The 22211-nt window shown below is 43.6% G+C and overlaps 1 protein-coding gene across 3 annotated transcripts in view; it reads right to left on the reverse strand.

Moving 5' to 3' along the window:
- Positions 1 to 22211, reverse strand: part of ELP4 (elongator acetyltransferase complex subunit 4) — a 261945-nt gene that overhangs the window by 148186 nt on the left and 91548 nt on the right. For all 3 annotated transcript variants that reach the window (XM_040409516.1, XM_040409515.1, XM_040409517.1), the window contains exon 6: positions 4931 to 5024. In XM_040409516.1, coding sequence (XP_040265450.1) covers positions 4931 to 5024 — 94 coding nt within the window. The remainder of the gene's footprint in view (positions 1 to 4930; positions 5025 to 22211) is intronic.

Raw genomic sequence — 22211 nt, forward strand, 5'->3', positions numbered from 1 at the left:
GAAGCGGAGACCACACTGGGCACAGGATGAGCGCGGCGGATAGCTGCTGCTGGGGCCAAGACGGATGCATAAATCCTATGTTATCATCAGGGATTTACACCAAGAAGAGCAGATCTCCCGACACAAGAGCTGCGTGAATAAAGGCAATTCCCATGTATTCCTAGAAAGTTACACAGACGATGGGAGTCAGTGGCACATCAGGCAAGGATGGTAACACGCTAGATAAAGGTCCAAGAGGGAGCTGCTGGCCATCAACCTCACCCAGGGTCACAGCTCCATCAGCAACATTTGAGTAGTGGAGAGTAGACCCTCGGTTTGGCTACGGCTGACAGCGACATAGATCACCATGATGCAGCGAGTTCAGGACAGCTGAGCTGCGGTCAGTCCGGGTCAGACATGGACTCTTTTTCCCCGGGTCCATCTGTAATCGGCCTGAAGGGTTGTTCCAGCAGGACAATATTTTTGGGTGTACGTCCACAGCTTAAAAATCCACAGCGTTTCCGCATCCAAAAAACTAAAACGCATGTATTACATGCGGTTATTTTTTTACGACGGACTTCACCCTTTTCAATGCAAAGGGTGAAATCTGCAGCGTAAATTGTTATGGTGCAAATTTCGATTCCGCACTGCAGTTCTACTTAGGCCTCTTGCACACGACCGTATGGCGTTCTCAGTATTTTGCAGTCTGCAAAAAACGGATCCACAAAAAATACGGATGACGTCCGTGTGCATTCAGTTTTTTGCCGGAACAGCTGGCCCCTAATAGAACAGTCCTATCCTTGTCCGTTATGCGGACAATAATAGGACATGTTCTATCTTTGAACGGAATGGAAATAAGGAAAAGGAAGGCACACGGAGCACTTTGCATTTTTTTTTTGTGGATCCATTGAAATGAATGGTTCCGTATACGGTACGCAAAAAATGGAACGGACGCAGAAAAAAAAAGAGGCCTTAGGGCTCATTCACACGAACGTATTTTGCGTTCCGTATATATGGGCCGTTTGTGTGCTGTCCGCATCCACTCTGTGTGCTGTCCGCATCCATTGCTCCGTTCCGAGGCCCCGCAAAAATGATGAGTCCTGTCCTATTCTTGTCTGTTTTGCGGACAAGAATAGGCATTTCTATAAGGCTACATTCACACGACCGTATAAATGGATCCGCATCCGTTCCGCAATTTTGCGGAACGGGTGCAGACACATTTATTTCAATGGGCCTCGCAAAAAATATGGAGCATGTCCTATTCTTGTCCGCAAGAATAGGCATTCTCTATATAGCACCGGCCATGTGCGGTCCGCAAAATGCGGGAACGCACGCGGCCGGTATCCGTGTTTTGCGGATCCGCAATTTGCGGACCGCAAAACCCTTACGGTCGTGTAAATGCACCCTAATAGGCCTCCTGTTCCGTTCCACAAATTGAGCTTGTGCTGGGATACCAGTTGAGCCAATAGTCTAGCGAGGGGCACTATCGACAACAAATGGCTCCACTGGTTCTCCGCGGTCACGTGGAGACAACGGTTTAGCCCAAATTCCCTTGAAAACAGACTATACTTTCCCTAGGATTAAATGTAGCCAAAATTCTCTATCATGCACACTGACGTATTTTCCCATTCACTTCAATGGGGCTGCTGTCCGCATCCGTATGTCCATTCCGCGGCACCCGATGAAAAAAATCGAACATGTCCTATTCTTGTCCGTTCTACGGACAAGGATAGAAGAGTTCTATAGAGGGCAGGATGTTCCGTTCCGCAGAACAGACATGGCCGGTATCCGTGGTTTGAGGACCTGCAACTTGCGGACCTCAAAAAACGGTAATGACTGTGTGCCCGAGCCCTTAGGCCTCATGCACACGACCGTTGTGTGTCCCACAATTTGCGGAACGGCACGGACAGCCATTGATATAACTGCCTATTCTTGTCCGTTTTGCGGTTATATTTTGTTTGCGGACCACGGAACGAAGCAACGGATGTGGACGGCATTGAAGTGAATGGGTCCGCATCCAGGACGCAAAAACTGCGACTCTGATGTGGACCCCAACAACGGTCGTGTGCATGAGGCCTTAGAAAGGGAAATCCAGATTTCGTTGACCTTCTTGGTCCGCGGTTCTCTGAATGCAATGCCCTGGTGCAGAACCTGGTGGGACACGTACTACAGCTGTGCACCCGTTTTCTGCTGAAGAAAAGCTGCACATTTTTGCAACTTTTTGAGATTTTCTGCTGCTCACGTCTTTATTAAAAGGTGGGTGGGGCCTTGTGAGGGTGGTGGTGGGGGCTTCTTAACATCATTTACGAAAACTGAATTAAATTATAACTGAAGTCGACACCGGCTATTCAGGGACAAATCGTAAAATGGGTCAAATTTTCAATGTACGTAACCAAAAAGTGCTAAAAGGAACAGACACAAAAAAAAACATATTACCAGCAAAAGAAATCTGCAGACAGACGCAGCCTTTTATTTAATGATTGGGCGCAGCTCCTGTCGTGGTTTTCCCTTCCACTGTACATCGGGTAACATGTCCTGATTTTAAGATGACCTGTCATCCTACAGAAAAGCTAAATTCTGCACGACGTACCGTGGGAAGTGTTATGACATGCCTGTTACTATAGTTACCGCAGCAAGTGGGGAGAGGTTCCTGTCAGGGACCAATTTGCTTCTCCAGAGGGGCACTGCCACCAAAGGCAAAGCATGCATTGCCCGCGAGTCTCTGCAGACTGAAATCTGAGCAGCCAGCTAAATGAGCTCATATATTCCTCGCTGCTCGGAAATAAGGAATAAAAAAAAAAAAAAAACACCAAAAAGAAAAGCAAAACAAGGGCATCGAAAAAAAACTGGTCCAAAAACGAGACACAATACTCGGCCAGGTATATTACTAATCACCTCTCCTGACATACCCTGGAGCAGCTGTTCTTAGGACTCTGTGTGGTGATGCTCCTTTATTATTCCTGCTAGGATGAATTGAAGTTTGCAATGAAGGTCCAGATGGGTGTGACCAGATTGGGGTGTGTCCCTGCACAGTCTGATTCTGGAAGCACTGATTGGATAGTCTTAGACTGTAGGGATACCCATCCAACTGGTAACACCCATCTGGACCTTCACTGCAGACTACTAGTTTAAAAAAATCAATCAATCAATAAATAAATCATAATGTATATATATTTTTATTTAAAGGGGTTCTCCGGGCTTTTAATATTGATGATCTATCCTCAGGAAAAGTCATCAATATGAGATCGGCGGGGGTGCCGAGTGTTGGACAACCTGCTCAGCATGCACGTGCCGTCTCTCCTGTCTCTCTTTTTGCTGCTGCTATGTCTATGGCAAAGGAAGAGAGATGGGAGACGGCACGAGCACACTGCGCGCGCGCGCCATCTCCTCATACAGCTGATTGGTGGGGGTGTCGGACCCCCGCCAATCTGAAATTGATGACCTATCCTCATCAATAGAGTTGAGCGCTGCGAGCTTTGGAATAATACTGTACGGAGATCCGTCTCAGTGCAGTATTAGAACGTATGGGCTCTGATGAAGTTGCGCATAATTTCGTTGAATAACTTCGGCAATTGATTTTTAAAGTGGAAAACCACTTTAAAACTTGAAATCAAACTTGGCTTTGGTTCTGATTAGTACTAGACTAAAGTTTTAAAGTGGTTTTCCACTTTAAAAATCAATTACCGAAGTTTTTTAATGAAATTATGCGCAACTTAATACGTTCTAATACTGCACGGAGACGGATCTCCGTACAGTACTATTCCAAAGCGTTGAACGAAGCGACTTTGGATTAAGCACCCGAAGCTTGCTTCGCTCAACTCTAGTCATCAATAATAAAAGCTCGGAGAACCCCTTTAAATTCACTTAATTTAAAAAAAATAATAATAATTTGCGAACCCTTCAGTTTTAGGGAGCTGCGACACACAGGGGGAGACTTATCAAAACTGGTGTAAAGGAAAACTGGCTTAATTGCTCCCAGCAACCAATCAGATTCCACCTTTCGTTTTTCAGAGCTCCTATGGAAAATTAAAAGATCAATTTGATTTGTGGCTACTGGCAACCGATTTAGTCAGCATTTTTTGTAGCCTTTTTTTAGGTGTTTTCAGGGCACTTTTGGCCATAAAGTATGTTTTGGCACCTGGTGTTTTTTTTTGTATGCCTCTTTTTTTTTTTTTTTGATATAGGAAAGTATGCAACTACCTGGAGAAAATACAGGTACAAAAAACGCCATGGAAAGCTTGCGTTTTCTCAAGTAGGGCATAAATAAATAAAAAAAAAAGACAAAAAAACAAAACCAATGGATGTTGATGACAAGGAGGAAAAAACTGCCAAAGCCAGAGCATGCAGAGAGTGATTAAAAAAATGTAAAAATAAAAAAAAGACAGTAACCCAAAAAACGCACCTCTTTTTAAAAAGAGTCAGAATAGCATTGAAAAGGACTATGGATAGCACCCGAGCATACTCAGTCCACATTCTAACAAGGTCTATGACTACAGTAAGTGAATCTGTTGGTTCTCCTAGCACTTGTGGAGAACCTTTTTACCCCAAATTCTCTGGAATGTAGAATCTGTTTTCCAGGGCGGGTCAATCTCCCTACAATTTCTAAGGATTAGAAATCCAAATGTAGGACTGTATAGACCTCAAACCGACCTCACTGCTTGGCGATGAGGGTATGAATGCAGGTCACACACTCTCTGCAGACACCATGTGCAGCTAATAAGGATAATAAGGATCAGCGTATATACGAGAAGTGAGGTCGAGCACATCCACGCCGTCTTGTCATGTCCACTGAGAGCTCGTTACACATTAACATATCAACCACCGGCCCTCTGTGCTTAGTAACAGCTTGTTCGCTGTTCCTTTCTTTCCGAGATCCTCCTGGCTCACTCCTGAGAGCTCCCACAATACAATTAGTTACATGATTATGGCAGATAGTAAAGGTGATGGATACCTGGGGGATGGATCCGTCAAAGCCACCCTGGTGTACAACGCCTTGGATAGACTGGAGAAGCTGGAGGTAGTCGCAGGCCATCTCATTGGAAGAGCTGTAGAAGAAAGGAGATGTTACAGTGTACATTAAAAATTACAATTTACTTGGAACGTTCAACAAAGTATCAGAACCAAAGAGCTGTTTGATAAATATACTTGCTAACAGTCCCAATTTTGGCGGGAACATTGTACAACCTGGACAGTAAATGGGCAAGGTTTATGCAAACCCCAACAAAAGTGGTTGTTTTGGGGGAGTTCCTGGATTGGGGCTTAAAGGAGTTGTTTGGGAATATATAATTTATTACAGCCTGCCTCCCCTACTGAAAGAAACATACTTGCCTGCTCCGGGTCCTCCATGTCTCCATCTTCCAAATCAGTTTTTTTCCCCCCTCCCCGGCATGGTCATGTGATCCTCTTCGGCCAACCCTGGAAGCATCTGTGATGGGTCTCCAAGAGACATGTCACCACAGAAGCCAGTGGTTGGCTGAAGAGGATCAGGGGAACATGCCCATTCCAGGGAGAAAGGAAACAACCAAAAATGGGGATGCGGGAGCCAGCGCAGAGGACTGGAGCGATGGGGAGCAAGCAAGTGTGATCCTTTCAATAGGTGAGGCTGGCTGCCAGCACCTGTTAGAAATTATGTTTTCCAGGAAAACTCCTTTAAGCCCCAATCCAAGACAACCCCTTTAACTTTCCTGATTTCTGCTTTTTAAAGCAGTGCTGTCACCAGGATCAACCTTTAACGGGGCGCCGAAGACGCACTCGGTCTCCCATCAGCCGCAGACCTGCTGCTTAGCTTCGGGAGCGAGGATCTGTGTTTGGCCTCGTTCCCAGGGCGGCTTTACTAGCTGGGAGGTCCTTGCTCCTAGGTCTGCCTTGAGCGCCGTGCTGATCACTCGGTGCTCGACTTGTCTGTCTGTCGGTCATTTGACGTTCGCCACGTCACATGACCCTCACTCCCCACTATAAATACAGGCGGCCTGCTGGCCACAGGTTGCCTGTGATTTTAGTCTCTTAGGCTGTGTGTATTGTTAGCTACTCTATTGATTGATCTCTGGAATTTGACCTTGACCGTTTCCTGACCTCCCTTTGCCTGCTCCCTTGGTTTTGACGCTACATCTCGGATTCTGACCTCGGCTCGTTCTCGGATTTGCCACCTGCCTCTTCCCTTTGCATTGCCGTGACCTCCCGGAGTGACCTCGGCTAGCTGACCCGCCTTTGCCTTCTCCTTCACAGGGTACCTCTCTCTTGTCCACTTCCTTGTCCATTTGTCTGCCTGCATCTCGCGTACCGTTCTCTGCCTAGCTGTCCGGTACCCTCTCTGTTCCTTCCTCCCCTACCCGTCACTTACAGAGGTAAGGGACCGTCGCCCAGTTGCGCCCCGTCACCTAGGGCGGGTGGTGCAAGTAGGCAGGGACTGGGTTGAGGGTGGCAGTCTAGGGGGTGCACTTCCTTCTACCTTCCCTTCCCTTGACACAACCCTATTAAACCAGACAAACTGGCTGGTAGGGCTCATCATGCTGAATAAAACAATACCTTTCTTTTGTCTGTATGAGAAACAGCTGTAGAGAAATCTGCATTTCTATTCATATACAAATGAGAAGTTCGAGCACCAGGAAGTGGGGCTGAGTCCTTTGAGCACTGCTTTGTAACACAGTTCTCTGCTCACCCCTCTCCTCTCAGAAAGCTAATATACATATTACTGCTTTATTCACAGGCACAATATATGATTGTAAAGACACCATTAACATGACGGAGCTGCTTTAAAAGTAGGGGAGTATAAAATATGTGAACCCTTCCAAAACGGCGCTTGTAGAGCTTGTTAGGTCACTGCGGCCACACATGGGGCCATCAAATCCAGAACACGTCCATTTTCAGTTGTTGGAAATATAAACTCATTGGTAGGAACATCTATTGGAAATGTTGCGATTTTTTCTCCTACTTTTAACAGAACTTGTATTATGCAAAGTAGTAACAACAGCTTCCTTTATACGTAAAGCAAAAACTGTAAAGTATCCATAACATAATAGTAAAACTTGTCATGTAAACAATTTTCCATTATACATCCGTAGGACTAATAAACTAAATCTCAGTATGGCTCCTGGAATGGTCTGACTGGCGGTAAACCTGCAATGATAGCAACTAGTCTGCCCTAAATGACTCATTTGTTTGTATCCAAGTTAGATAGGCGCTATGTCTACTCCAAATAAGGGGACCAGTGGTTTTAGTTAACAGGCAAGTTCACATCTAGGACTAGGACTATGGGCGACTTTGGTCACAAGGTTGCATCGTGACATTGCAAGTAATGATTATAAATACAGTGGGGAAAATAAGTATTGGATACACCGGTGATTTTGCTAATTTTCCCACCTACAAAGAATGGAGAGGACTGTCATTTTTATCGTAGGTACACTTCAACTGCGAGAGACAGAATCTAAAAAAAAGATCCAGAAAATCAATCGCCAACACATCTAGTGGTATGTTGTAAAAGTCGTCTTCGATCTGCAACCAAAATTCCTGTTGGTTTGGATTTTTTAATCAACTATCATGTTGTGGTGGAATCACAAAGCATCCGTACAGTGGGGAAAATAAGTATTTGATACACTGGTGATTTTGTAAGTTTTCCCACCTACAAAGAATGAAGAGACAGAATCTAAGAAAAATCACCAGGGACATTGTAGACCTGCACAAGGCTGGGATGGGCTATATGACAATAGGCAAGCAGCTTGGTGAGAAGGCAACAACTGTTGGAGCAATTATTAAAAAATGGAAGAAACACAAGATGACTGTCAATCTTCCTCGGTCTGGGGCTCCATGCAATATCTCGCCTCGTGGGCTAAGGATGAGTCTGAGAAAGGTCAGGAATCAGCCCAGAACTACACGGGAGGACCTGGTCAATGACCTGAAGAGAGAGAGCTAGGACAATAGTCTCAAAGATTACCGTTAGTAACACACTACGCCGTCATGGATTAAAATCCTGCAGGGCATGCAAGGTCCCCCTTCTCACGCCAGTACATGTCCAGGTCATTTGAAGTTCGCCAATGACCATCTGGATGATCCAAAAGAGGCATGTGAGAAGGTCATATGGTCAGATGAGACCAAAATAGAACCTTTTTGGTATCAACTCCACTCACCATGTTTGGAGGAAGAAGAAGGATGAGTACAACCCCAAGAACACCGTCCCAACTGTGAAGCATGGGGGTGGAAACATCATACTTTGGGGGTGCTTTTCTGCAAAGGGGACAGGATGGATTTTGGCCAACAATCTCCTTCCCTCAGTAAGAGCATTGAAGACGGGTCGTGGCTGGGTCTTCCAGCATGACAATGATCCGAAACACACAGCCAGGACAACTAAGGAGTGGCTCCGTAAGAAGAATTTCAAGGTCCTGGAGTGGCCTAGCCAGGCAAATTTTTTTGGAGGGAGCTAAAACTCAATGCAGCCCAGTGACAGCCCCGAAATCTAAAAGATCTTGAGAAGATCTGTATGGAGGAGTGGGCCAAAATCCCTGCTGCAGTGTGTGCAATTTTGGTCAAGAACTACAGGAAACGTCTGACCTCTGTAATTAAAAACAAAGGTTTCTATACAAAATATTAATTTCTCTTTCTTTTTCTATTGTATCAAATACTTAGTTCATGCAATAAAATGTAAATTAATTATTTAAAAATCATACAATGTGATTTTCTGGATTTTTTTTAGATTCTGTCTCTCACAGCTAAAAAATTACAGACCTCTCAATTCTTTGTAGGTGGGAAAACTTGCAAAATCACCAGTGTATCAAAAACTTATTTTCCCCACTGTACGAATGCTTTGTGATTCCACCACAACATGACAGTTGATAAAAATTCCAAACCAACAGGAATTTTGGTTCCAGATCGAAGACGACTTTTACAACATACAACTAGATGTGTTGGCGTTTTTCTTTTTTTAAGTATTGCAAATCCTTAACCACAGGTGACTCTCAGTCATCGTCAAGCGACTCTAATGCAACAACTAATCACGGACAAATCATATATAATTTTTTTTGTGGCTTCATTTTGTGTGACCAAAGTCACCATTTAGCCCTAGCCTCGAATAGATGGAGATCCTCTATAAAATAAGACTTCCTCTGTCAACTTATAAGTACGGTAACAGCACATCGAAAATCCATATTACACAGTGAATCCTGTCTGACAGATCATCCTTTTGGAGAAGACCAGATTTTTCTGTGGCAGATTTTCAATTCCTTTATATTCTATATGTGATAGCCCTTTTCATAGAGAGGACCACCCATCTACAATTTTGGATGGCTGTCTCAAAAAGGTAACACTGCACTCTTAATAGGGTTTTCCAGCACTGATGTGTGACTGACAGGGGTTCAACTCCCAATTATCAGCAGAGTGGCCCTGCAAGGGGTTATCTGACATTTTAAAATTGAAAGCCTAGCCTTAACAAGGCCATCAACATAATATGATGGACATCTGAACTACAGCACCGCTGCTGGTGAGCTGTTTGAAGGCAGTACATTGCATAGTGGCTTGGTATTGCAGTTCGGGCTTATTCACTTGAATGGGACTATGCTGCGTCTAGGCCACGTGATCGATGAATGTGTCATCACTGGCCTACAAAAAGTGTGAGAAAGTCTCCTCAAACAGCTGATCGGCGGGGGTCCCGGATGTCAGACCTTTACAAACAGCTGATCGGCGGGGGTCCCAGATGTCAGACCCTCACTGATCAGATACTGATGAACTACCCAGTAGTTAGGTCATCAGTACAAAAACCTAAAAAAAAAACAACGTTGCTGGCTTATCCTAAGGGTCCTTCCACATGGGTATACTGCTGCCCCGAACAGGTCAGTTGGTGCTTGTTTAAAGGGCACCAATGCAAACAGAATTATCCTCAACGAATTGCGATCGTTCATCCCACATTCAGCTTGATTATAATCATCAGCAGATCTCCCGTTTACATGAGATGATGTGCTGCCGATAAAAATTGATTTATGGTGCCCCATAAAAGAGGCAGCATGTTAACATGGGCAAGGATCTGGAAAAAGCCTTTTTTCGTTTCCAATCATTGACCCGTGTAAAATGGCCCGAAGTACAGGAGACCAATTTTAAATAACCGGATGACCCCTTTCGTGGTTGACATAGTTGTCGAGCTGATCGGTGGGAGTCTTAGGGGTTAGGTAACACATGGATGGTGTTTCCTAAGGATAGGAAACCCCCTTTAAAATCCAAATCACTGTCTTCACAAGCGGACCGAAGAGAAAAAGGACACAGCAGTCACAGGGATTTAAATTCTCTCCCCGCTACCACATACGGCTATGGCTGCTCTACCCGATGCCATCAGCAGAGTGATGATCCTATGATATACTGTCTCACGGTGCTCATTCTCCTTTAAGACATTTCTATAGGAAGAAAAAAACAGACCGCACAGATAATGAGTTTCTGGACGAAAAAATTTCAATATTAATTGATTTGGTTTTGTTTCTCGGTTTACGTTAATAAGGTATAACTTTTTGGGTGTGAAGGTTAAAGTCATCAATAGCCAATACTGGAATGTTTGCAAATGAGACGCTGCCTTGTTTATCCCTTCAAAAGAGCTCTCCCCGCGGAGGGAGCGGAGGCGGCTGCTTTGGGTGCAGCAGAAAAGAAAGGGTTATAGGTGAAGGCGTTGGAAACTGGGATGACTTAATTATATCAAGCCAGTCTCACAATGGAGTACGTAATGAAACCGCCATTGCATTTAAATAGTAATCATAGATAATTAACACATAGTTAATGAGCTGCTACCCCGAGTACACCTGATCATTATACCTCTGAGTCCACAGTTTGCCACCGCTGAGAGGAGACTCGAATGATAAATGAACTTGCTGTAATGTCTATGCACAATGTACTGATTCTTACTGAGCTAAAACTAGGACAAAAAACGAAAATTAAAAGCTAAATATTGTCACACATAACAGACACAGGGGTGTAAATTGAAGTTCTAGGGCTCAAAAATACAAACAGCCCCCACATACCATTTATAATACTGATGTCTTCTCACATGTATGGGGCATAGAGGCCTCTGGGGCCCTTCAGATACACAATCGTGGATGAAACTTCTACTTCTGTCCATACAAAATCGATAACTGTCGGCCGGAAAAGTTATTCCTTCATACACATGCACACTCAGTTTGGTCAAGAACTTATGTGCCTTCAAAGAGAGGAGAAGGGAGGAGAGGGAGCTTACATCTTGGCAAGACAAGAGGATCGGGACTTGAATTTCAACTTGCATACCCTTCTTTCCCACCCTGATGTCATCAGTCGGAAGGCCACTATACGCATTTGGCCAACGATAATCCAAATTGTATGAGAGTCTATAGGTCCCTTTTAGATGGTTGATAGATAACTCATTGCGCTCTGGATGGTGAACACAGATACGTTTTTTTTAAATGGACCCTAAGCGCATAGCGTCCATGTTGCCGTCCTTGGTCTTGAACACCCATTCACTTGAGGATGGGAAAATCAGAGCAGGATGGTGCATGCTGCCATTTTCTCCGCATGGACCTTTGAAAAATTGAATAGGTCACCATTCAGACTGGGTGTTGTTTATTTTAAACTCAGACAGTACCTGGATGGAAATATTGTCCATCTGAAAGGGGCCTTAGGCTGTGGCTACAGACAAAAGGATAGGGTAGCTCAAATCCAACTGCCCGATCCTTAGCTCACCCGACATTTGTGGTTGGAAATGAGTTGGCATGCCCCCATACATATAACATGAACCAGTCGAATGTGGCCAACATTTTCTTATTGCGTACAGCCAGATTTAGCCTTATAGATACACCCCTGGTAGTATCTCAGGTGCATGTGCATTTCTATCACTTTAAAGATCATACTCTTTAATGTTTTTCAGTATTTTCCTTTAAAAAAATGTTTAGAAAGACACTGCAGATTTTGATGAAGTTGTGTAGCCAAAGTCAGAAGTAGGTCTGCATGAAGGAGGATTTCTGCTTCATTTAAATCGATTTATGACTTTAGCTAAAAAATCCATTAAAAATGTAGTGTTTTTTAAATGTATTTATTCAATATTTCAAACAATTGGTTCCAAACTAAGCCATCAAAGAGTCATAATCTGATATGTAGGTTACCTGTCCCAGGCTCCAACCTACTAGCCAAAAAATTAAGTACTCTGTCTTGGGAGAGCTAGATGTTGAAAGCTGAAGGAGGTAACGATTAGGGCTGTTGAACGAAAGAGATAGCAACATGACAGGACAAGGTCGTGAAAACTAAAGAAGATGGCATGGGTAACCCGAAGATCGGACAACACTGACAACAGTGATCCAACACATCAGGCAACACTGTACCGTATGTTCACAATAATAAGGAGAACAAGCAACGTTACCAAGAAAACGGGGCAAAAGAGGAAGGAAGGAGGAAATCCTGTGAGTCCAAGGCTTCAGTTCCTTATGAACAATTGCTTCAAACCAATTCAGAACAATCTCTACGCTGGGGTTTGGGGGTCTGTCCAATTTCGTAGAATGGCTTTTATGTGCTGCTGCGGAGACCATGTGGAGCAATTTTCTGGTCCCTGGAACACAAAACTGTTGCTTAGGGTCCACCCAGCCAAACACCGAAAAAGTAGAAGTTGGTTAAGTGTGTTTGGTTAAAGTTGCAGAACCTTGACCAGAAAGGCTGAAGAGCATCACAAGATGTGCAATGAGTAGTATCCGTTCATGGAGAACCATGGAGACAGATAAAAGATAAATGCCCATCCTAAAACCTCTGACAAGTGAAATGTATAATTTGTGGAAAGATTGTAGAACCATTTCCATATATCTGGCTGACGGAAGTGTTTTGAGGGAGTAATCCATTATGTTTAAGAAATCTGGAATGTCCAGCCCAGGATAGACAGGGAGCCATGCCTCCAATCCTGTGGAGTAGGTACGATAATTTATCATAGGGTTGTTCGGTTTCCGATACTGATGGCCTATCTTCTGCTGTTTGAAGAGACCGCAGTGCTCATATAAGCGTTGCGTTCTCTTCAGTATTCACCCCCTCGCCGTTACAATTGCAGTGACGAGCAGTGTATTTACAGCTTCTTCTTCATTTATTTGAATAGGATAGTATGTAACTACAAATTATCTGTCCCATTCAAGTGAATGGGACAGAGGAGCTGTAATTACACTGCTCTCTGCTGCAATGTCGATGGCAACCACGTAAGTAGAGAAGAGAAATCAGCGCTCATACGAGCCCCCACCGATCTGATGACCTATCCTAAGGATAAGTCTTCAATATCGGAAACAAGACAACCCTTTAATACTGATGAACTATCCTTAGGATAGGTCATTAGTATCTGATAGGTGGGGGTCCGAATTCAAGCACCCCTGTCAATCAGCTGCTTGAAGAGACAGCAGTGCCGCGGCCTCTTCCTGAGCCCATGACGTCATATTCATCGGTGACATTGCCTAGACACCGCTGAAGCTCATGTGAATGGGCTGTAATACCAAGCACAGCTGCTAACCAATGGATGGAGCTGTGCTTGGTAGGCTGCAAGTGCTCACAGCAGCACTAGGACCTTATTAGCGGGGGTGCCGGGAGTCGGACCTTCACCAGTCACATACTGATGATCAATCCTGAGGATAGGTTATCAGTATGAAACACTCGGGCAACCCCAAATAATAAAATAATTTAAAAAAAATTATGAATATTAAAAAAAGCTAATAAAATATAAAAATTTTAATAAACAATAATAAAAGCTAATGAATTAAAAGGATGAAATAGAGAATTAAAAAAAATATAAGACTAATATAAAAATATTAAAAATAAAATAAATAATAAAAACTAATAAATAAAAAAGATGAAATAAAAGAATAAATACAGTTTCAAAAATAGCCCAAACACAGTTTTTCCTACCCTAGGAAGACCAGATTATGAAACGCAGGGAGACACTTACAAAATATGCAGACGCTTTGGAAACACGAGACACGTGTTTTGTCACATTTACCAGGCCACTTTGCAACCAAACATCTCCTCTTTTAACAATGGTTTTTAAGCTAATTAACTTTTATCCTTTAGCCGAGCGTTCTAGTAACTGATAACGCACAAGTTGGCAAGAGAGTATCCAGGCGACACGCGAGACCTCGACTTCCTTATTGATACAGTTTCTAAGCATTTATGAAAGGTTAGTTTATCAAAGATATGACAAATAGGGTTATTATCAGGAGGTGGACTCCATTAGGAACTGTTGCCTAAGCTGCTTCCACCAAATGTAGCTGGAAACTGGAGAAGTAGAGAAAATGTAAGTACATACTCCCGCGTTTATGGGCTTGTTTTGGGGGGGGTAAGACTATTTGCAGATTGCAGAGAGGGATGTGCAGCGCAGATTAATTACACTGAAAAACAGATGCAGATTGCTAGATTGTTGACTCTTATCAGCAACTTATAATGGGCCCTCATTGTGTCCTATTTCTGCCCTTACCTTATCTGTAAGTGTCTTGCATGCAGAGCCCTTTCAGGTTCTACCTGAGCCAATATGGGGCTATTGTGCCTCCTTCAGTAAGCAATTAGTTTCAAGGTACTGTAGGTCATAGCGGGGTCTAGGATGCGTGAGTGACCAACCGACATGAGCACAGCTGAAGACCTCTTCTGCTGGTTACCATTATATTAGATGGTTCGCGCAAGTCCACATATCACAGTGAATCATTGTTACTCCAGCAAAGGAAGACCCCAACCGAACCGGCAGAAGGCTTCATCAATCTTCCAGTCTGCCATTATCCCGTACTGACTAGGGATTTTCCCATGTGTAGGATCATTGGGACACCCATCGATCACGAGTAAAGAGGGCCTGTGTCCTCCATATGAATGCATGCATGCTGCCACTCCAATTCAAACTCTATAGCACCGAGATATCAGGGCACTGTATTTGGCTATCCTCATCATCCCCATAGAGTTTGAATGGCACGGAAGCATGCATGCCAGATGTGGGCAGGAGCAGACTGGGAACTTAAAGTGGCCCTGGGAAAATAATAAAGTGGCTCCGTTTTGTAGTCGGGTCCAAACTGATGGAAGGCAAGTCCAGACATACCATATTGTGGCATATTATATCACTCCAACATAGCCAAGTACTACAGTCCATCACAAAATACAGCACAAAATACATCTCCATAAATTTCCACTGACCGGCCGTAAGGAGGGTTTAGACGGAAATTTCCCTGTAACGTCTATGTCCAATCCGCCCCTGGACCCCTGTTCTTGCGATCATGGCGGTCCCAGCCATCCGGTGGATAAGTGATAAATGTTGCTCAATAGGACATGTTCTATTTTTCTGCAGGGCCGCGGACCGGAAGTGCAGATGTGGACAGCACACTGTGTGCTGTCCGCATCTTTTCCGGCCCCATTGAAAATGAATGGGTCCACACCCGTTCCCCATAATTGCAGAACGGATCCAGACCATTCATATGGACGTCCGAATGGAGCCTTAAAGTGAACAGTCACCCTTTATCGGCTGGTCATTTTACATTCTGTGCTGACCGGATTTTCTGGTGCTCAAGATACAGATGGTCTATCCTCAGAATAGGATAGGATTAATATCAGATGGGTGGGCGTCCAACACCCATATTGATCAACTGTTTTTGGCAGCCACTGTGGCTTGGAACTATACACTGGATGAAGCTGTAATGGCCGTGGCAGGGTACTACAGCTTAGTTCCCACTGACAGCTGAGTTGCAGTACCCAGGCACTGTGTAAGAGCCTTTGGTCCACTCTACAGTTCCCTGCGCAGGCGGCTGCCCAAAAACCCCTACCTAAATAGCCTTAAAGGGGATGCCTTACCATAAGAACGTATCCCCTATCCACATTATACGGGATGTGTCTGATCAGTGAGGTCTGACCACAGGGATCCCTACCAACCACCAAAATGAGGGTCCCTGGCTTCCCCAAAAGATGGTCCGATAGTCATGAACCTTATTGGATTGCTGTAGATAGCTGAGCATTGTACTGGTCTATCTCAGGCAGTCCCATACAGATGAATGTAGTGGTACTGAGCATGTGTAAGTCTTGGTCCAATTACTGAAATAACGGGTAGCTTCAGAACCACTGTCCAAAAACACCAGGTGCGACTTAGTGCTGTCTTATAACAGATTCATCAACAGGTGGTTCGTCCAGTTCGAGCATCTGGAACATGTTCCACTGAAGGAGATCACCCGCACAATGCATCGGTCTTAATACATTTCCCCTATTTATGTTCTGTGGGGGTTCAGCACCCATTCAGGAATATTCTAGAATTCTTTCAATACAAAGTATGTCCTAGGAATTGCAGATACTGACGTCTCCTACTAAGTGCAAAATGGTTTGGGAGCTCTATAGGGTCTCATGGATCCCTCCATGTAGGAATCGGTGAAGTTCACAGGAAATCTTACAACATGTCAGGAGAGGTTGTAGTCATATAGTAAGGAGTCACTTAGAGTTTATCTACTTGTGCATTTGTCCATTGACGTACTGATAAACACGAGTCCCAGTGCTTCCACATCCATGGTGGCTAAAGTCGTCATCTTCCTCGGTGGCATTGACAGACAGGGCCGTCTTTAACGCAGGGCAAAAGGGGCAGCTGTCCCGGGCCCAGTTGCTCCTGGGGGCCCAAGGCGACTGCCTCTTGAGCCACGTTGGCCAGTGGCGTAGCGTGGGGAGGGGGGGCGTTATTTTTTTTATATGGTACTACTTACTGGCACATGATTGGGGGGCATCTATGGGGGCACTTGTTACTGGCACATATTCGGGGGGCATCTATGGGGGCACTTGTTACTGGCTCATGATTTGGGGGCATCTATGGGGGCACTTGATACTGGCACATGATTGGGTGGCATCTATGGGGGCACTTGTTACTGGCACATGATTGATGGGCATCTATGGGGGCCCTTGTTACTGGCACATGATTGGTGGGCATCTATGGGGGCACTTGTTACTGGCACATGATTGGGGGGCATTTATGGGGGTATTTGCTACTAGCACATGATTGGGGGCATCTATGGGGGTAATTGTTACTGGCACATGATTGGGGGGCATCTATAGGGGCACTTGTTACTGGCACATGATTGGGGGGCATCTATAGGGGCACTTGTTACTGGCACATGATTGGAGGGCATCTATAGGGGCACTTGTTACTGGCACATGATTGGGGGGCATCTATAGGGGCACTTGTTACTGGCACATGATTGGAGGGCATCTATGGGGGCACTTGTGACTGGCACATGATTGGGGGGAATGTGTTACTGGCACATGATTGGGGGCATCTATGGGGGTACTTGTTACTGGCACATTATTGGGGGGCATCTATGGGGGCACATCTTACTGGCATATTATTGGTGGCACTTTTTACTGGCACATTATTGGGTGGCACTATGGAGGCACTTCTTACTGGCACATTATTGGGGGCACTATAGGGGCATCTACTGAGGCCACAAAGAAGGGGTATTTTATATTGGGGAAGAGGAACATTATGGGGGCTTCTACTGAGGCCACAAAGAAGGGGTATTTTATATGGGGGGCTCTGTATAGGGGCATTTTATACTGGGGCACAATATGGTGGGTACTATGGGGAAGGGGGAGAGGAGTTCTATGGGCTCATCCATGGGGGGCACTAAGAAGGGGTATTTTATACTTGCACATTATGGGGGACACTGAGGGCATCTATATATGGGGAATTTCACACTGGTACATTATGGGGGGCACTAGGAAGAAGGGGGAGAGGTGCACTGTGGAGGCATTTACTGGGGGCACTATATAGGTGTATCATATACTGGCACATTATGGGGGCACTATGGGGACATTAGCTCAACTGGGGGCATTTTTTGCACTGGCACATTATAAGGAGAATTACTGGGGGGCATCTATGGGGGTACTGGGGGGGGGGGCATTATGATGGGCTTTATTACTGTTTCTGCAGTAAAGTATTGGGGAGCACAGCGGCACAGTATTGGTGGTATTAGGATGATTTGTCCAGAAGATGGGAGGATGATGGAAAAGTAGTAAACTAAGATTTTGTTTGTCAAACTGCAGAGATGAGAAATGGCTGAATAATGGTGGTCTGATCTGAAAGGAGAAGATGAGGAAAGAGAACATCTACATCAAAGAGACGTCACTGGATGTAAGAGGTATGTGGCTCTGTATTACCCTGTATGGAGGGGTGGATGGAGGGGTTAGTAGTACAGTATTACTGTATCTGCACATTGTAAAAGAAAAGAAAAGTAATCTGAAAAATACTATATATTTGTGTCAGGAGTTGTGCTTTTTTAATTTTTAGAATAATGATACAGCCATTTTATTTGATACTTTTGTGCTGATTCTTTTTTTTTTCTCTATATTAAAGGGACATTATAGTCACCAGAACCACAACAGCTAAACGTAGTAGTTCTGGTGTCTATAGCATGTCTCTGCAAGCTTTGTAATGTAAACACTGCCTTTTCAGAAAAAAAGTCAGTATTTACATTACTGCCAAGGAACACGTCTAGTGACCACTCATCACCATTCACGTTTACTACTCTACGAGGTGTGTGGATTTTTTTTTTGTGTGTGTGTTGTGGTGGAGGGCGTGATTGCATGCTAGGGTGTGGGAAGGCGGGATCCAGGGGCCCAAGTAAATTCTTGCCCAGGGTCCAATAAATATTAAAGACGGCCCTGTTGACAGATACTGTAGTTCACTTAGATAGGCACAAGTAAGATGGTGTCTGGTTTGTTACTCCTCAGGCTCTCTCTCTGCAGGGTAATTTTGCTCCCCCTACCTGTTTGCTATTGAATCTTCTCATTGTTCTACCAAATTCAGCTTAATCTTCTGGCGTACCCCTTTGTCACACGCCAGGGCTGTGTTCCAAACAAGGAGAAACGAGTCACTTGATGATAATGGAGGACATGGAGTGGAGTAGCCAAGTTCTGCTCAATATACTTTGCTAAAGGGTCACCACAACTTAAACTGAAGTGCACTCTAAAGGCCCTTTTACACAAGCCAACTCAGTAGACAATTATTGGAAGAAACCACTTGTTCCCAATAATTGCCCACTTGTCAGGGGAGAGTTGAATTTACATGCAGCAATCATCTCATCTGCAATGGGACAAGCGAATGCTACTGAGATTACTTGCCCGCATAGGGAATCGTTGATTCTCGGCAGCATATCCCTCTTTACACAGGAAGAGCTGCTGCCCAGAGACAATGATTTTGGTGACTACATCAACGACGCGGTCACCCAATGAATGAGCACTTGATCGTTCATTTGGTAATCGGTGGCACCTTGAACAGAGGCCAACTATTGTCCCTTATAAATGGGACTTAAAGGGGCTGGCCATCTTTTGGAGGGGGTTTGGCAAACCCAACTCTAGGCCAGAGCTGCAAAAAGGTCCCAGATCCTTTGCTCCTTGTCCTCAGCTACCTTGCTTGGGTCCCCCTGTCAACATCCACTTTGACACTACTGCGGCAAATCACTGGCAGCAGTGGTCACCTGCTACCCTGGCGTCAAGCCACATGGTCACGTGATGCAAGGAGAGAAGATTACCGCTGAGGCTAGTGATTGGCTGCAGCAGTGTCAGTGAATGCTCACAGTGTGGGGAACCCAACCGAGGCAGTTGAGGACGGGGAGCAAAAAAGGCCAGGACCCAGCGGTGGGCAGCAGATAAGTATGCTTTACTTTGCAGGTCTGGCCAGGAGGGGGTTCGCCAACCCCTTTAATACGCTAATAATACTATGTACTGATGTTAGATATAATGATCAGACCGAAAACTAGGTAAAGAGCTCCCATGTGGAAAAAGGAGATACTTAACGCAATGCAGAATCCCTGCAATCACATACTTTTCTCTTAGGATTGGATGTCTCTAAAAAAAAAAAACAATGATAAAAATATGGTGCTGGGGTTTTAAAGGGACTGTCCAGTCAGTTATTACAAAAGTTAGAATTGCTTACAAAAAATTTAAACTACGCAACGATCCCGTTCCATCCAAAGCTTCCTGGGAATGGGAGCGGCGGGGGATCAAGGTTTTCAGCCTCCAGATGCAGGCAAAAATGTTTCCATTTCTTGACTGCAAGTAGAGCTCTTAAGGATAGTGAGTAACTGAAAGGCACAGTATACTAGAAAGCTGTAAAACCATCTATAAAAGGAAAAAGCATATAAAGCAACAGTAATAAGCAGCCCCAACCAAAGCTGATCGTAAAATAAGGGTTATTTAAAGGGCCGTTCCGTTAACACTAAGCACACGCGTAAAGAGTGAAAGAGTTGTCCTGTTTTGTCCGGTTGGTAAAATGTGTATTTAAGCATTTCCTAGTTATATCATTTTACGGGAAAGCCTCTTGGAGTGACAACAAATGGGGCCATCGTTACTACCCCTACCGAGGTTGTCCCCACAAACCCAGAAATGGGTGACAGACCGAATAAAAGCCTGATAAGAGTTTTTAGCAACTTCTGCAACTTATATTGGGTAAGAACAGCAGGTCTGATTGCTACAGCACACAGTAACAGTTATACCGTATAATACAAGTGACAAATGTATTCAGATGGCGGATAGTTAGCAGCTCATGTATGGCGCTTCTGCCGCTGTGCCCCCCAATGGCTCTCACCTTCTCAATATCACTTTATGAATGCCAGCTCACTCCCTTGATGCCAGGCGGCACTCAGCTATATTCTGACAGCATAATGGCAACCAGCGCTATCACAATATAGCACATTACTGTAATATAGGGACGGATGGGAGGCATCAGGAGATACGAGTCGTCACTAAAATATAGTTGTGAGGGATGAGACCTAAGTGAGTGGTGTACTGTGTGCACAGCCAGCGATGGGTTAAAAAAAATTATATATATATATATATATATATAACTATATGTGTGCGTGTGTACGTATATATATCCATAAATATATACAGTGTGTACACAGTACAGTATACACTATAATCAGGTATAATAATATCTACATCTAGTTATTTCTCTCACTATCTGTCTCTTGATCGATTGCTTCAATCTACAGAATCTCATATCTATCTCTCTCTCTATCTATCTATCTATCTATCTATCTATCTATCTATCTATCTATCTATCTCTCTCTCTATCTATCTATCTATCTAATATCTGTCTATTATCTATCTATCTAATATCTATCTATCTATCTATCTATCTAATATCTATCTATCTATCCAATATCTATCTATCTATCTATCTATCTATCTATTAAATCTATCTATCTATCTATCCAATATCTATCTATTATCTATCTATCTATCTATCTATCTATCTATTATCTATCTATCTATCTATCTATCTATCTATCTATCTATCTATCTATCTATCTATCTATCTATCATCTATCTATCATCTATCTATCTATCTATCTATCTATCATCTATCTATCTATCTATCTATCTATCTATCTATCTATCATCTATCTATCTATCTAATATCTATCTATCTATCTATCTATCTAATATCTATCTATCTATATATCGATTCATCTATCCAGAAGGCACATTATGCACTTTAAGGGATTTATGAATTTAGATATTTATATGGATCAAATGGACACTGAATTGGATATAGATTGCAGGTGGAATGATGATCATATGCACTAAATATTAACTGAATCATGTTTATGGACACTAAATGTACATTTAATTATGTGGAAATTGTACTGGGATGTAAGGTTGCACGTATTATTAAATATTTATTAATCACTGATTGATTAATTGAGAGTGATATAAATATATGCACTGACACTTTTGTAATTATCTTGGCTTGACAAAGGTTCCGTTAGGGGGCCGAAACGTCGCTGCTGTGACATGTGTGAATAAAGACACATTTTCTTCACCATTTACAGAGGTGTGCCGTGGATTTTCATTCGTATGTACAGGTGAAACTCCAAAAATTTGAATATCATGCAAAAAGTCCATTTATTTCAGTAATGCATATTAAAAGGAATTGCATTAATGCAGCTTAAAATTAGAATTTTGTGAAAAGGTTCAATATTCTAGGCACAAAGTGTCACACTCTAGTCAGCTAATTAATCCATACCCCCTGAGCAAAGGGGACCTCAAAAGTGTGACTTTGGGGTTTCATAAGCTATAAGCCATAATCATCCAAATTATACCAAATAAAGGCTTGAAATATCTCGCTTTGCCTGTAATGAGTCTATCATATATTAGTTTAACCTTTTAAGTTGCATTACTGAAATAAATGAACTTTGCACGATATTCAAATTTTTCGAGTTTCACCTGTATATATATATATATATATATATATATATATATATATATAT

The sequence above is a fragment of the Bufo bufo genome, chromosome 10 (genome assembly GCF_905171765.1).
Source record: "Bufo bufo chromosome 10, aBufBuf1.1, whole genome shotgun sequence".
Lineage (NCBI taxonomy): Eukaryota > Metazoa > Chordata > Amphibia > Anura > Bufonidae > Bufo > Bufo bufo.